The following is a 13,073-nucleotide window of genomic DNA, read 5'->3' on the forward strand; positions in this document are numbered from 1 at the left end:
CCGATACACCCACAGTAAATCACCAGAGGCGCTGAAATCCCAGACTCTGGCGAGGAAATAGGCACTCTGGGAAAGGAATTTATTTTGATGCAATAACCCTGTGAAAAAAATGACACCTGCACTCTCAGGAGCCACTTTCGCTGGCAGCGTAAAATGAGTTTCTTATCGGGAGAACCCTTGAGGGATAAAAGACAAGCGGGTGAATTGATAGGAAAGAAAACCCAGTCGAATAAAGTCTTCCCCATATGCATGAGCAACCACTACTGGTTTCATGAAACTGGCAGAAGCAGGAATAACTATACTGATGCAATTCAGGAGCAACCCTCTGCAGAAATATAAAAGGGTGGCTGCTGATGCTCTGCGTTATCGGTTAGCCATCTTTTCCAGCAGTCTGAAGGACCACCTTCTCAATCCTTCCACTAAACCTACACACAGGAAATGCTTTCAGACGGTTTGGTCTCCCACTGCGAGCATCTCGGAGACGCAAAAACAGGAACCACATGGCCGAAGGAGTACAGCAGCCCGGGGAATGTTGGCAGCCACCTCTAAAAGAGCGCTCGTGGGTTTTATGAAACTGGAAGCACAAAAGCAACGTTTACCATTAAACGTCCCCACACCGAGGGGGTCTCCTCATTAGCCAGCGCGTGGAGGAAAAGATCCCGAGAAAAACAGCAGCATTTGCAATAATGTGCTCAGACTGCTGGCTTCAGGCTCGTGTCATGGCTGCCAGACCACATTTCCCATAACACTCTTCTCCTACACATCTGTGCCCCTGAGCTGGTATGTGCTCAGTGGAAAAAAGCTATTGTGTGTGTGTGTTTCTGCAGGGAATGATCCACATGTTCTGCTGAGCTAACTAGCATGCAGACCTGCTGAACTGTGGTGGTGAGCTCCAGGCACAGCTGAATGATCTTGTTCTTGGTGGCTGTGAAGTCACTGATCCCTGTAAGAGGCGTCCTGCGAGCAGACAAAGGAGGAAAGAGAGAACATTGGAAACAAGCGATGGACTGCAGAGATGAGCTCAAGTTTATTGTACTCGCTCAGATTGCTGTTTGGCCACCGACAGCCTTGTTACTTGTTTCTCAAGTATGCAACCACTCTGGTGCCAGCTTATACTTTTCTTTTTCTCACCTCACTCTATCTGAAACGTGCTTCAAAAACCAGTTTGTAGTCCTTGGACTATGTCTGACTATATTACAAATCTTGAAACAAATAGCACTTCTTGGCCAGTAGCACAAAAAATAAGGATTGCTTTATTTGTGTGCCAGAAATACATCTCTATATATTTTTATTGTTAATAAACAAGAAACTTGATGCAAAATCATTAAACTGCAGTCTGACTAGAAACAGATCTAATACCAAATGTGCAAAGACTTGTTTGCTGAGCTAATGTGCTGCACAAATACATTATTATTAGATCGAGTCAGAGAAGCCTAATGACCTACAAACCTGAACCATAAATTTTCCTTGGCTCTGCTTGCACTTAAGCATCACAACAACCATTTAAACAATGACATCAATGCACCACTTTAGCCAAGCCTGCCATAAAAAGGAGAAGCTTAATCTGAGCCAGCTAACACTTAATCCTGGCAACCTGCTTAATATGCTCGGCTTTTATGGCGTAATGTGTTTTGGAGCAGGTCAACAGGAGCGCACAGGACGCTCTGCCAGCTGGATATAACGTTAAGCTGACATGCAAAAGGTCTTTATAATGCTGAAAACGAACTCTTATGTCTGATTATAAACAGACTCGTTTTTTGAATATCAAATTGCATCTTTATTTCAAACTAGTGTGATTGAACGTGACACTTCCGCCTCTCATTGAGGCCGTGACAAAGTGTTACCTGTCGAGCCACGCCAGGAGGCTCTTTGCAGCGCCGATCAGCTCCACCACGGAGGTAAGAAAATCGTTAGGTGGCTTTCGGGAGGCGCTTCCATCGTAGGCGGGGCTTTTCCTGCGGTCGGCCGTGGCCATGTGCAGACTGTTGGTGGCAGCTCTCATCCTCACTACCAGATTCTTCAAGTTATCCGACTCCACTCCGTAGTTCTGAAACAGCAAATTAAACATAACAGAACGGTTTAAGAGCACACTCGTCATCAATCCTTCTACACAGTCTACCTGCCAGGCTTATGGTCCCACCCTGTCAAAACAAGTCGTTTCCTGTCCACTGAAAGGCTGTAATCATTGACTTGACAGATATGCTTTGAGTTCACTTGTCTGTGAATAGGGCTGCCACAAACGATTACTTTGATAGTCGACTAGTCACCGATTATTTTTGCAATTAGTCGACTAATCAGATCATCATCCATTGGACGTAAAAGGTACAGCTTATTGCACCAGCAGCATCTGCTCTTATATAACTATCATTAGCTTACAGCTTTAAGTGTTTAAGGTATGTGCTAACTAAAAATAAAGACAAGATGATAGTTTCTTAAATTTTAATGAAATTTGCAGATTGTTTCGGTGAAGTTTAATAAACTCCTTGCTATCTAAAATATAACAGGACACCGGAGTAAATTCTCGAGCATCTCACACTTCTGATAATCAGCTGTCTGCTTGACGTTTATTCAGCTGTGTAAAAACTATAACTTTAATCTCAGCCAAACCGATTTACTCAGGAACAAATAAAATACTAAAAAAAGCCAAACAATAACATTTTTAAGTTATCTAAGTGACTTATATATCATGTTTAACCTGAGCAGCGAAAGACGGCGGTGGGTTTGAAAATGATTTGCCGGGAGTCCGGTGTTCTCACGGCTCTAGTTAGCCTAGCCCCCGGCTAGCTATCGAGCTAGTGGGTAACAGACGTCTCCGAAAACGTCGGAGCGCTTTTGAAAATATGTGGTGTCTTGATAAACTGAGCAGATATTTGAGGTTTACACATCTACATCCTGAAAATATGCTAAACGTTTATTTTGCGACCCAGAAAGAATAATAAGAGTAATATTAAAACTAACTAACTGCCGCCATTGTTGACAACTGTTCTGGGCCGCGCAATGAATTATGGGACATAGCTTCTTCTTCCTCTTCGGGGTTTAACGGCAGCTGGCATCCTTGTACATGCAGTGCTGCCATCTTCTGTTTCAGTCCGTTATTACACTCTTAAATCCTACTACTTATTCCTGCGGCTTTTGTGATCTTACAAAGCTTCAAACGACTCGTCGACTATTAAATCAGTCGTTGACGATTTTAATACTCGACGTAATCGTGACTAGTCAACTAATCATGGTAGCCCTATCTGTGAACATCGTGAACAAGACATCACCCCACCCAGCTCTAGATTTGTTCTGGGGTGTGAGAGAGGGTGTACTTGTGCCATCACCTGATTCTTATCAAGCGGTGTGAAGTTTTCATTCCTAAGTCTAAGCCGTTTCCTGCATACATTCCTCTTATTTAGAAGAGGAATGTATGCCGGTCTCAAAGATCAGGGAATACACTATAAAGTGAGCTGCTGCAGGAAACTGAGCAGCAACAGAATTCACCTTTTATCAGAGTCGACAGTGTTTAAACTTTTGCATTCTTGCAGCTGAAAAATTGGAATAATGTATTTTTTCCATATGTACGCAGTGGAAGGGCAGCCTGGCTCTTGTCCCGGTAAATATCAGCTTACAGGATGTTGCATCGCTGCCAGCAAACGCTGCACTCTGAGTGACATGCCAGGAGCTAAATATGCTTTGCAAGGAGTAACACGGCACGTGTTTGGCAACCAACAAACGAGATCTGCAAGTGGTTAGCGTCTCCTTTTATTCCACCGCCCCTCGCCAACATGGGCTCAAAAACATACATTTGCCCAGTTTTAGTCTCCGGGGACACACTGGAATAATCAGACTAGTCAAACAGTAGCTGAAGGCAGCGTTATTCACGCCACACTCGGCACGAAATGGTTTGTTGAAACATCTTTAAGGAAATGCAAACATGATCAAGGAATATGTGAAAAAAGAGAGAAAAGTCACTTGGTGGTTTTATTTCTCATTCGGTGTAACTTTAGCACCAAGGCGGCGTCAGCTCCTTCCAGATCAAACACCTCTCCTGGCTTTTTCATTAGCAGGCTAATCACACCGTCGCAGCGGCTCCGACTGGCCCGCAGATGTCCGCTGAGCTAAAAACCACGTCTGAGCAAAATCTGCGTTTTCACTCAACCCATTTTTCATCCTCACAACATTTCAAGTCAAATTTACATTCTTGCAGCGCCTTTTAGACACACCAAGCTAAACAAAAACCAAGATGGCAGATTTTATTTTTAAAGTAAGGCCTTTCTGGGGCTCTTTGAGGTTAATCGCTGACTTTAGGCTTAGACTTGACTATAAAGGACATATTCTTTAAGCAATAGCACAAACATTTGCAGCAGCGCTGTGGCTCATGATGAAGCAGTGTTCAATGGCTGCAGCTAATGCTCGTGTGATGATAGAAGTGTTGAGTTTCAGCACCGACTCTGCAGAAAGCATCAAGGCTCGTGAGAAGTCAGTAAAACGAATTGATGTGTTCTTTCTTTGTCTCCAGGCAGCAGTTTGGTCTCGATCTCCTTCGCACGGACGGAGGAGGACGAGTACGAATGCTTCCTAAAGGTTTGCAGCGCTGCACGTTAGCTCATCTTTCATCATGATTTAGGTTTGTGACTATTAACGAGACAAAGATGTGCACACGTGCATAAACATTTAAAAAGCGAGAGCAAAGCCTCGCAGTAAAGGGCCTCTACGTCAACAGGAAGTGTCTGACCTCCCAGTAAATTTTAAAAAAAGGGGAGAAAGTGTGTGAAAGTGTGAGAGTGTGTGGGGGTTTCGGGTGCTGCTGGGCTGCGTTCCTGTGAGTAGCAGTGACCTTGAGTAAAAGCTAATTGAATCGGGGGCCTCACTTCCTCCCATGAGATGAGTGGAAGGTTGAGGCCCGCTTCTTAATAGGGAAACCCCAAACGGACAAAAAACATTATGCTGCAAGGCTTCAATCAGAGGTGAAAGGTTAAGGACAGTGCACCAACTACCAGAGCACAAACTGGCAGCTTGTTTTACCGTAAATCACTTGAGATTCCACTTTGTCAATGCAAAAGATTCCAGGGATGAATCCAAATCTGGGCCTGGTTACTGGGACAGTGCAACACATGGTGCAAATTTTATGATAAATAAATCCAATAAAAAAAAACAATGAATACGTGCTGAATGCTTCCATCTGTTCAGTGCGGTGACTACAGGTCGAGCACTGATAGGAGGCAGCAGCTTATCGTGCATCGATGGAAAAACTGTGAAAAACTGTGTCAAAGGGAAGAGATGAACATATTTTGCATATCACTCACAATTAAACTGATAAATAGACAGGCAGGACTTTTGTCATGAGATTAGATACTTCAGCGTCCTTCCTGTAGATTGTGTATATTAATAGCTCCGTTCATGTGACTCTATTCCGATGCAAAGAAGCTAAGGAACGATAATAAGATCCGAGCTAAGCGCACGTAAACTTGCTTTATTATGCACGAGAACTCAAATGTGGCTTTTGTGTAGCTCCAAATCTATTCTACCCACAATTTTCCATCCCGCCTCATGCAGGAGAAGAAAGATTTAACATTTAAATAGCTTTGAGCAAAAATAACCACGCCACAAATGATTAATGTAACGTGTTTTAAGAGAGCACAAAAATGCTGACACTGATCAAAACGCGGGGACCACAAGCTTGGACTTTTATGGCACAGGAAGTGATAAAACTCCAAATCGATCCCATCTGCTGGAGAACCTGTTTCTCTTTCAGCTGGAGCGCGGAAAGTTTCATCACTCTTCACTCGCCTGCAGGTCTCAGGCAGACACGTTTTAGCTGGAAGCTGTTCTGGGATCTGTGGTGATGGACAGCAGATCAGCGTGACTCAACGTGAGCAAGAGGAGCCAAACATGGGATTCGGGAGAGATTCAGCCTGGAATTAGGAGTGAAGATGATTGCAGGAGTAAGCACGAAACCAACTTTTCATTTCCTTTGAGACTGATGAACAAACAGCTTAAGTATGTATTTGGTGCACATATAGCGAGAAAGGAGGAGGAGCTTCTTATCTTATCTGTCAAACACATCTAACTGCCACTGCTAGCTACATGTTACCCATTAGCATCAGCTTCTGTTATCTCCCACATCTACAAACTGCCACACAGCTGTGACACCTGTGACCTGCTCCGAGTGACGCTGCTCTTCTCCAGTGTCCTCAGGCTGCTTCATGCGTCCACACCCTGCTGAGATGTGTGGGAAACGGCGAGCTCTTCTGCATCGCTACTTCCTTTAGCTGCCAGACCAGAAACTACCAGTTGAGTTTTTAGTGAATGAGAGCGAGGGGGGAGGGTCAGGGACCAGCAGAGCCTTCCTGAGCCTATAAAATCCTCACATAGATTCAACCAGAAACAGATCTACTGACCAGAGCGCATAGCAGGTCCACAGCCTCCAGCACCAGCTCCTGGTGGCCAATCCTGGCAACGCCGAGCTCTTCCAGGTCCTGATGTGTGATCTTCAGCAGCTGCTCGCCACTGATCTTCTCCCGCTCAAAGTTGCTAACGTACTGCTGCAAGCTGTCATCCAAACCTACAACACACACAAGGAAAAGGGGAAAAAACAGCGAATGAGGATAATCTTACCAAAGTACGTCGATGTCATTCGCAAACCTTTTTGTCGCCGTGCAAAACAAAACCACAAAAATCAGGTGATGTCAGGTTTTTTAGCACGTTCCAAGTGTGCGTGTGCAGCGTCCAGATAAGGAGCAGGTGGGATGGCTATCTTTGCTAGATAAACAAACCATAAACAGAGTAACGGTTGAGAGCTCTCAGTCTGTTAGACTGGTTAAACAATGGGTGGCTGTATTTGTGTGTATGCATGTTGGGTCTATGTGGGTGTGAGTGTTTGCAATAAGTGCGTCAGCATCATGGGTGTCCCCTCGCTTCTATTCCAAACTAACAAATGACTTGGACTGTGACACCAACTGCTACAGTCACTGAACTTACAAGGATGCAGCTCACGCAGCCTCCTCTCACACTGCATATGATTTCAAAGCTGTGCATTATAATAAACAAACGCACAAAACATGCCCTCCCTATGCATGCAATGCACCCCTCAGGGGACCAGAAAGTAAAGTTCAAACAACAGAGGAGAAAACGAGCCTTTGTGTATTTTGTGAGTGTGTGTAGCTGCGGGTGTGGAAGTAAACGCCATCGCCTCTCGCCATCAAAGAGCGTACACAGAGGCGGCAGCTGCAGCTACATGGCCCTGCGCCCCGATTCCCTCTGAAAGGCCCGTCAGCTGCGAGACTCTCCCACTCTTTCAGACCTCAGCACATGCACGAAGCACAACTGACATTACTTAGCGCGGCGCATGATTAGGTGATATATTTTAAGTGGGGCATCCGAGTTCAAAAGCGACGTGACAATTTTAGCCTGGCCACGTGCGACGTCTGCAGATGGGTCCTTATCAAACGTAGAGGTATGAGTGAAGCCCTGTGGGTTTATTGTGTGGCTGCTTTTGTCTTTAAATGGCACCTCATAGGTTTATGCCCCTGTGGGGCTCAGTTTGTGCACCTGTTGCAGAGAGTTTGCATAAAGCAAAGACAAAGGTGTGCATGCGACAGTCGCTCCTGACCAAACAATACTGAATTGCATGCAAATACTTGTAGCATGCATTCTGCATTAAAATGCATTAAAGCATGAATACAAGCACAACAGTTTAAAAAAGCCATAAAACATATTTTTGGAGTTATGGACTCAGACTGAAATTAAACCATTTTGATGTTGTGGGCAGGGCTCAGTTTAAAAAGTTCCAACCACCAATCAGACGACTGTCGTCAGGTGACTCAGCGAGCTCTGCAGCCGCAGAGTTCCCATGAGGTAAATACTCAGAATCTTTGAGTGTCAGGAGACCTCGGGACATTTTTACCATCACTTCTCATCATGTTTTTTAAAGTTATGTCGAACTCTTTAACACCTGTCGCATGTTTCATGGTAGCGTTCGACTTTAGAGCGAATCTTTCTGTTCACATGCCTATAAAAGAGCACCTTTCAGACTTTTAAAACCTCATTATGGCATCAAAGTTCACCCTGACAGCAATTTTAATCCTTCAGAAAATATAATCTACGTGTGAGAGTCATCGCCACTGAATCACAGAGAAAATCCATCACGACTCGTTAACCATTAGCCTCCATACAAGTCAGGTCCAGTTAGGCTCATTGCATTTTTCTCATTCCTCGGCATGCTAATCTTAGGCAAGACTTCAGAGAATTTTTAGGCTTAACCCTCGACTGGCCGGTGTTCTGCGAGGGAATCCACTTCGCATTGTAGGAAAGGGGCTGAGCACTGGCCTGAGCCCACACTGACATGAACACAAGCCAAGCACAAACACAGGGCCAGTCACTTAATGCGATTAGATGGAAACAAAGACGCGGGTCTGGACGGGGCAAAGTCTCCCTTTCCTGCTGTGTTAAAAAGGCATTTCCTGTGGAATGGTGCCACCGTCCTTCCACCAACAAGGGAAAGTTGTGGTTTAGGCTACAAAAAGAGTTGAAGGGGCTCCAATTGCAGGATCTTAACTGTTAGAAAAACACAGAGTAGATATCGATATAGAAAACACTGGAATTAACTGATTGGACTAACTGATGAGGGGCTATCCTCTCCTTTAGCTTGTTTTCACTTTCCTTCTTTAGCAAGAATTTTCCTAGAAGCTGTAGGCATCAGGAAAATCACTCCGTGATGTTCTGGCTTAGGTTTAAAATGTTTTTATTTGTGCCAAATACAGAAAGGGGACATTTTCTCCCTCTGACACTTAAAAAAAGCCTCCTAACAGTGAGGCTTATAAAACATTTATTGTGCCTCAATCAATGGCTGTTAGGGCGTGTGTATGTGTGTGCGAGACTATCAATTTTCATTAAAGGGCAGAGAAACCAGTAAAAGAGATAGAGTGTCACGTTATTGTGAATTGGGTAAAGGGGGGAGCAGAGGGGAGGAGTGTGTGAATGCTTTTGAAAAGCCTGCACAGGATGAAATGCTGTGGAGGTTTATGGCCTCTGAGAACCGCTTGGTAAATGTCCTCAAACCAGAGCGAGTGCATGTAAACCGGGAAGCAAAGCACCAAAACACCAGACAATCACTTACCTCCTATTTACATCATCAAAAAGTCTAAATTACTGTGTGCATTTTGACAGCTGGTTTGTGCTTCATCATTCTTTAGCTCAAAGTTGTCCAGTGTAGGGCTGCCACGATTAGTCGACTAGTCACGATTACGTCGACTAATAAAATCGTCGACGACTGATTTAATAGTCGACACGTCGTTTGACGCTTTGTAAGATCACAAAAGACGCAGGAATAAGTAGCAGGATTTAAGAGTGTAATAACGGACTGAAACAGAAGATGGCAGCACTGCATGTACAAGGATGCCAGCTGCCGTTAAACCCCGAAGAAGAAGAAGCTGTGTCCCAGAATTCATAGCGCGGCCCTGCGCAGTTGTCAACAATGGCGGCAGCTAGTTAGTTTTAATATGACTCTTATTATTCTTTCTGGGTCGCAAAATAAACGTTTAACGTGTTTTAAGTCGAGAATGTAGCTGTGTAAACCTCAAATATCTGCTCAGTTTATCAAGACACCACATATTTTCAAAAGCGCTCCGACGTTTTCGGAGACGTCTGTTACCCACTAGCTCGATAGCTAGCCGGGGGCTAGGCTAACTAGAGTCGTGAGAACACCGGACTCCCGGCTAATAGTTTTCAAACCCACCGCCGTCTTTCGCTACTCAGGTTAAACATGATATATAAGTCACTTAGATAACTTAAAAATGTTATTGTTTGGCTTTTTTTTTAGTATTTTATTTGTTCCTGAGTAAATCGGTTTGGCTGAAATTAAAGTAATAGTTTTTACACAGCTGAATAAACGTCAAGCAGGCAGCTGATTATCAGAAGTGTGAGATGCTCGAGAATTTACTCCGGTGTCCTGTTATATTTTAGATAGCAAGGAGTTTATTAAACTTCACCGAAACAATCTGCAAATTTCATTAAAATTTAATAAACTATCATCTTGTCTTTATTTTTAGTTAGCACAGACCGTAAACAATTCAAGCTGTAAGCTAGTGATAGTTATATAAGAGCAGATGCTGCTGGTGCAATAAGCTGTACGTTTTATGTCCAATGGATGATGATCTGATTAGTCGACTAATCGCAAAAATAATCGGTGACTAGTCGACTATCAAAATAATCGTTTGTGGCAGCCCTAGTTCAGTGTGAGATGTGACAATCTGCTGTTTTCCACTTCATATCAGTGTGAATGCATTTTGCAGGCTAACTTAGCATTCTGAATACTTTAGCTTAAGCTGTGAAATAATAAATCTCACTTTTCTAAAAGTAAACAGAGTTTGCTTGTCAAAGTTCTCACATTTCAAAATCTGAACCAAAATCTTGCAGCACTAAGAACTCCTTCATCCTGAGTCTGCAAATAAGTGCTTCATTCCCAGCCCACAGAGGCTCGATCATCCAGGTACGGAAATCCCAAAAAGTTGATTATGTTCATCCGGGAACAATCAGAGAGAAGGTGTGAGAGTACCAGTGTCACAAAGAGTTTAAAAAGGAAGAATGGAGAAGACAGACTGTAATCACTGACATTGCAGAAGATGACGGACAAATGCCAGGTTAAAGGTTAGAGGTTAGGGGATCTGGCTGTGCCTAATGTGGCACCTGCCGTTCAATGTGGGGTCTCACCACCACACACTGTTTCAGTAAACAGTGATTATGTGCAAAACAGGTTAGCAGCAAAGGTTTAGCAGTACAATGGATAAACTTTCAGGACAAGAGCTGGACAACATAAATGGAACTAGACCCGCCTAGTGGCCTTTAAGCTCTGCAGCCTACTTAAAGCCTGTGTAAGCACACAGTTCTGGCAATATAAACAGAGCACATCCTTTTGCAAAAGGTTCGTTTATTCTTATCCTAATCTCAACAATTGGCTGTTTTCTTGTCTAAAGCACATAAGAGCCCAGGACTCTGTATTTGTGATGAACAACATTAAACAACAGCAAACAGGATTGAACAGGATTTCTGAAACAAGCTTACATCTTCGTCCCAAGGAAAGAAAACTGATCAGTTCAGATCCATAATGCTCTTCAGTGCAGCTTTTGGTTGCCAACTTTTCGTTCTCAGGGGTTTGATTACATTAGTAAAAGAGCACGCAGTCTTTCTCCCCCAACAGAAAGAAACAAACAATCTCCCTCCCCCATCTTTCAACCCCTCCCTGTGCTCCCAGTGGGAGCACTTGCCACCATGTAACAGACACACACATAAACCAGTATCCCCACAGGGGTGGCCACTGGGAAAGCTACTGGGTGTAGAATAGCTAAGCCACTGTAACTCCGCTGTCTTTATTTGTCAGCCGGGCCTCTGAACCTGTGGGGAACGGTCAGGAATTTGATTCATTGTTCTCTGCTGAGCGGCTCCATTGTGGGAACTCGCAGCGCTTTGGCACAATGGTCTCTGGCTGGACCAGGCCGTGCAGTAATTAAAAAGAAAGAAAAAGCTCCTCTCGACGGCTAAGCTATCCTGTAATGCATGACTTCACAGGACAACAACAAAGCCTGTACACACACTGGGAGCTGGGAAGTTACACAACGATGATCTCCGTCTCTATTGCGCCTGTTGTCTCTTCTTCTGCAGACAGTACAAAATGTTAATATTAATATAAATAATAATATTAATCTGAATATATATTAGACGCACATTTTCCTTCAGGGCTAAAACCTCACAGGCTAATTCATTCCTGGCATTTCCTATCTGCTGAGCCGGCTACGACCCGGTATCATCCATGCTTTAATCTTATCATCACTTCCTCCAGCTAACAGAGTGTTTCACTTTATGTACCCTAATCTTAAAGACAGACAACTACAAACTGGCAGCTACATGTCCCAAGTGTGCTTCGTAAGGGGGCAAAGCAGCTGAGGCTGGCCCCTCCACAGAAGACAAAAGCAGCCCTGTCTCTTACCGGGTGATGGACGATGACTGAGGAGAGCTGAAGGGTCAGAGTTCAGGGGGCTGTCGTGGCTGAAGCACATTCAGCGAGTACGAGCGCCAGCCCCCTCAGTTAATCCTCACCTCTAGCGCAGCAGACCGAGTCACGTGACTGCTACCTTTTTAGATTTCTAAGGTTGAATAAGCTGGAAGGGAAGGAGGACGTTGGGCAGCTCAGTTAATATCGACTAAGGTCTGGAGGTGATGGAGGTCTGGGCGGGGGACAAGAGGAAGTTAGGAGAGGTATTTTTGGTCGGGCTGTTATGTGATGACTTCTGGTCACAATGACATCAGAAGACGGAAGAGAACAAGAAACAGGGCAAAGAGATAAGCACACTGCTGCGGGCGCATGAGTACGAGCGTCTTTGTGAACCTGCAGCAACAAAAACACTTGTTGCCCAATTTAGAGGTGTGGGATAAGACTCTGAAACTGGCTGGGTCACCGAGTTTAAACCTAAAAATTCCTTCCTTGTATACGGTTACTCAACGCCACACGTGGAACTAGGGATGGGTATCGTTTAGGTTTTATCTGATACCGGTGCCAAACCGGTACTTTTGAAACGGTGCCGGTGCTTAAACGGTGCTCGAACCGGTGCTTAAAGAATGGAGAACACAAACTTTGTCCAAAAACCTCTCATGTTCAGCTGTTTTTTTGTAAAAAGATAACAATGTTAGCCTTTTCTGCAGCTATAGGGCATATATGGTATCACTCTTGGCTGGAAGCAGTGCTTAAACAATGGAAAAAACACAAATTTGTCCAAAAACCTCTCATGTTTAACTGTTTCCCACTTTTTCTTTGGTCATTTTAGCCTTTTTGGCCAGGGTGAAGGGAGTATCTGCCATCAAACAAGAAGGCAGCCGCATGTAGCTATGATGGTGTTTGCTAGTTCACCTTACATGCATTAATTTAATAACGTGGTTAGCCTACTCAACGTAAATTATACACGAACAACATTAAGCTACTCACGCAGAGAAGAACGGCTGCTGCTGCTGCCATCATCATCCTCATCATTTCTGCTACACTGGCAGGGCTAGGGGCCAGGACTCTACTCTTCAGCTTTTTGGGGGATGATGCTAACTCT

General features: G+C 44.2%; 1 protein-coding gene across 1 annotated transcript in view; it reads right to left on the reverse strand.

Annotated features, from left to right (window-relative positions):
• The window catches only part of LOC146495678 (connector enhancer of kinase suppressor of ras 3-like), a 48,621-nt gene that overhangs the window by 25,249 nt on the left and 10,299 nt on the right, over nucleotides 1-13,073 (reverse strand). Inside the window, exons 2-4 of the mRNA XM_085144197.1 lie at nucleotides 6,384-6,547; nucleotides 1,845-2,047; nucleotides 870-957 (exon numbers count right to left, since the gene is read on the reverse strand). Coding sequence (XP_085000323.1) covers nucleotides 870-957; nucleotides 1,845-2,047; nucleotides 6,384-6,547 — 455 coding nt within the window. The remainder of the gene's footprint in view (nucleotides 1-869; nucleotides 958-1,844; nucleotides 2,048-6,383; nucleotides 6,548-13,073) is intronic.

Source organism: Neolamprologus multifasciatus, chromosome 19, assembly GCF_963576455.1.
Source record: "Neolamprologus multifasciatus chromosome 19, fNeoMul1.2, whole genome shotgun sequence".
NCBI classification, from domain to species: domain Eukaryota; kingdom Metazoa; phylum Chordata; class Actinopteri; order Cichliformes; family Cichlidae; genus Neolamprologus; species Neolamprologus multifasciatus.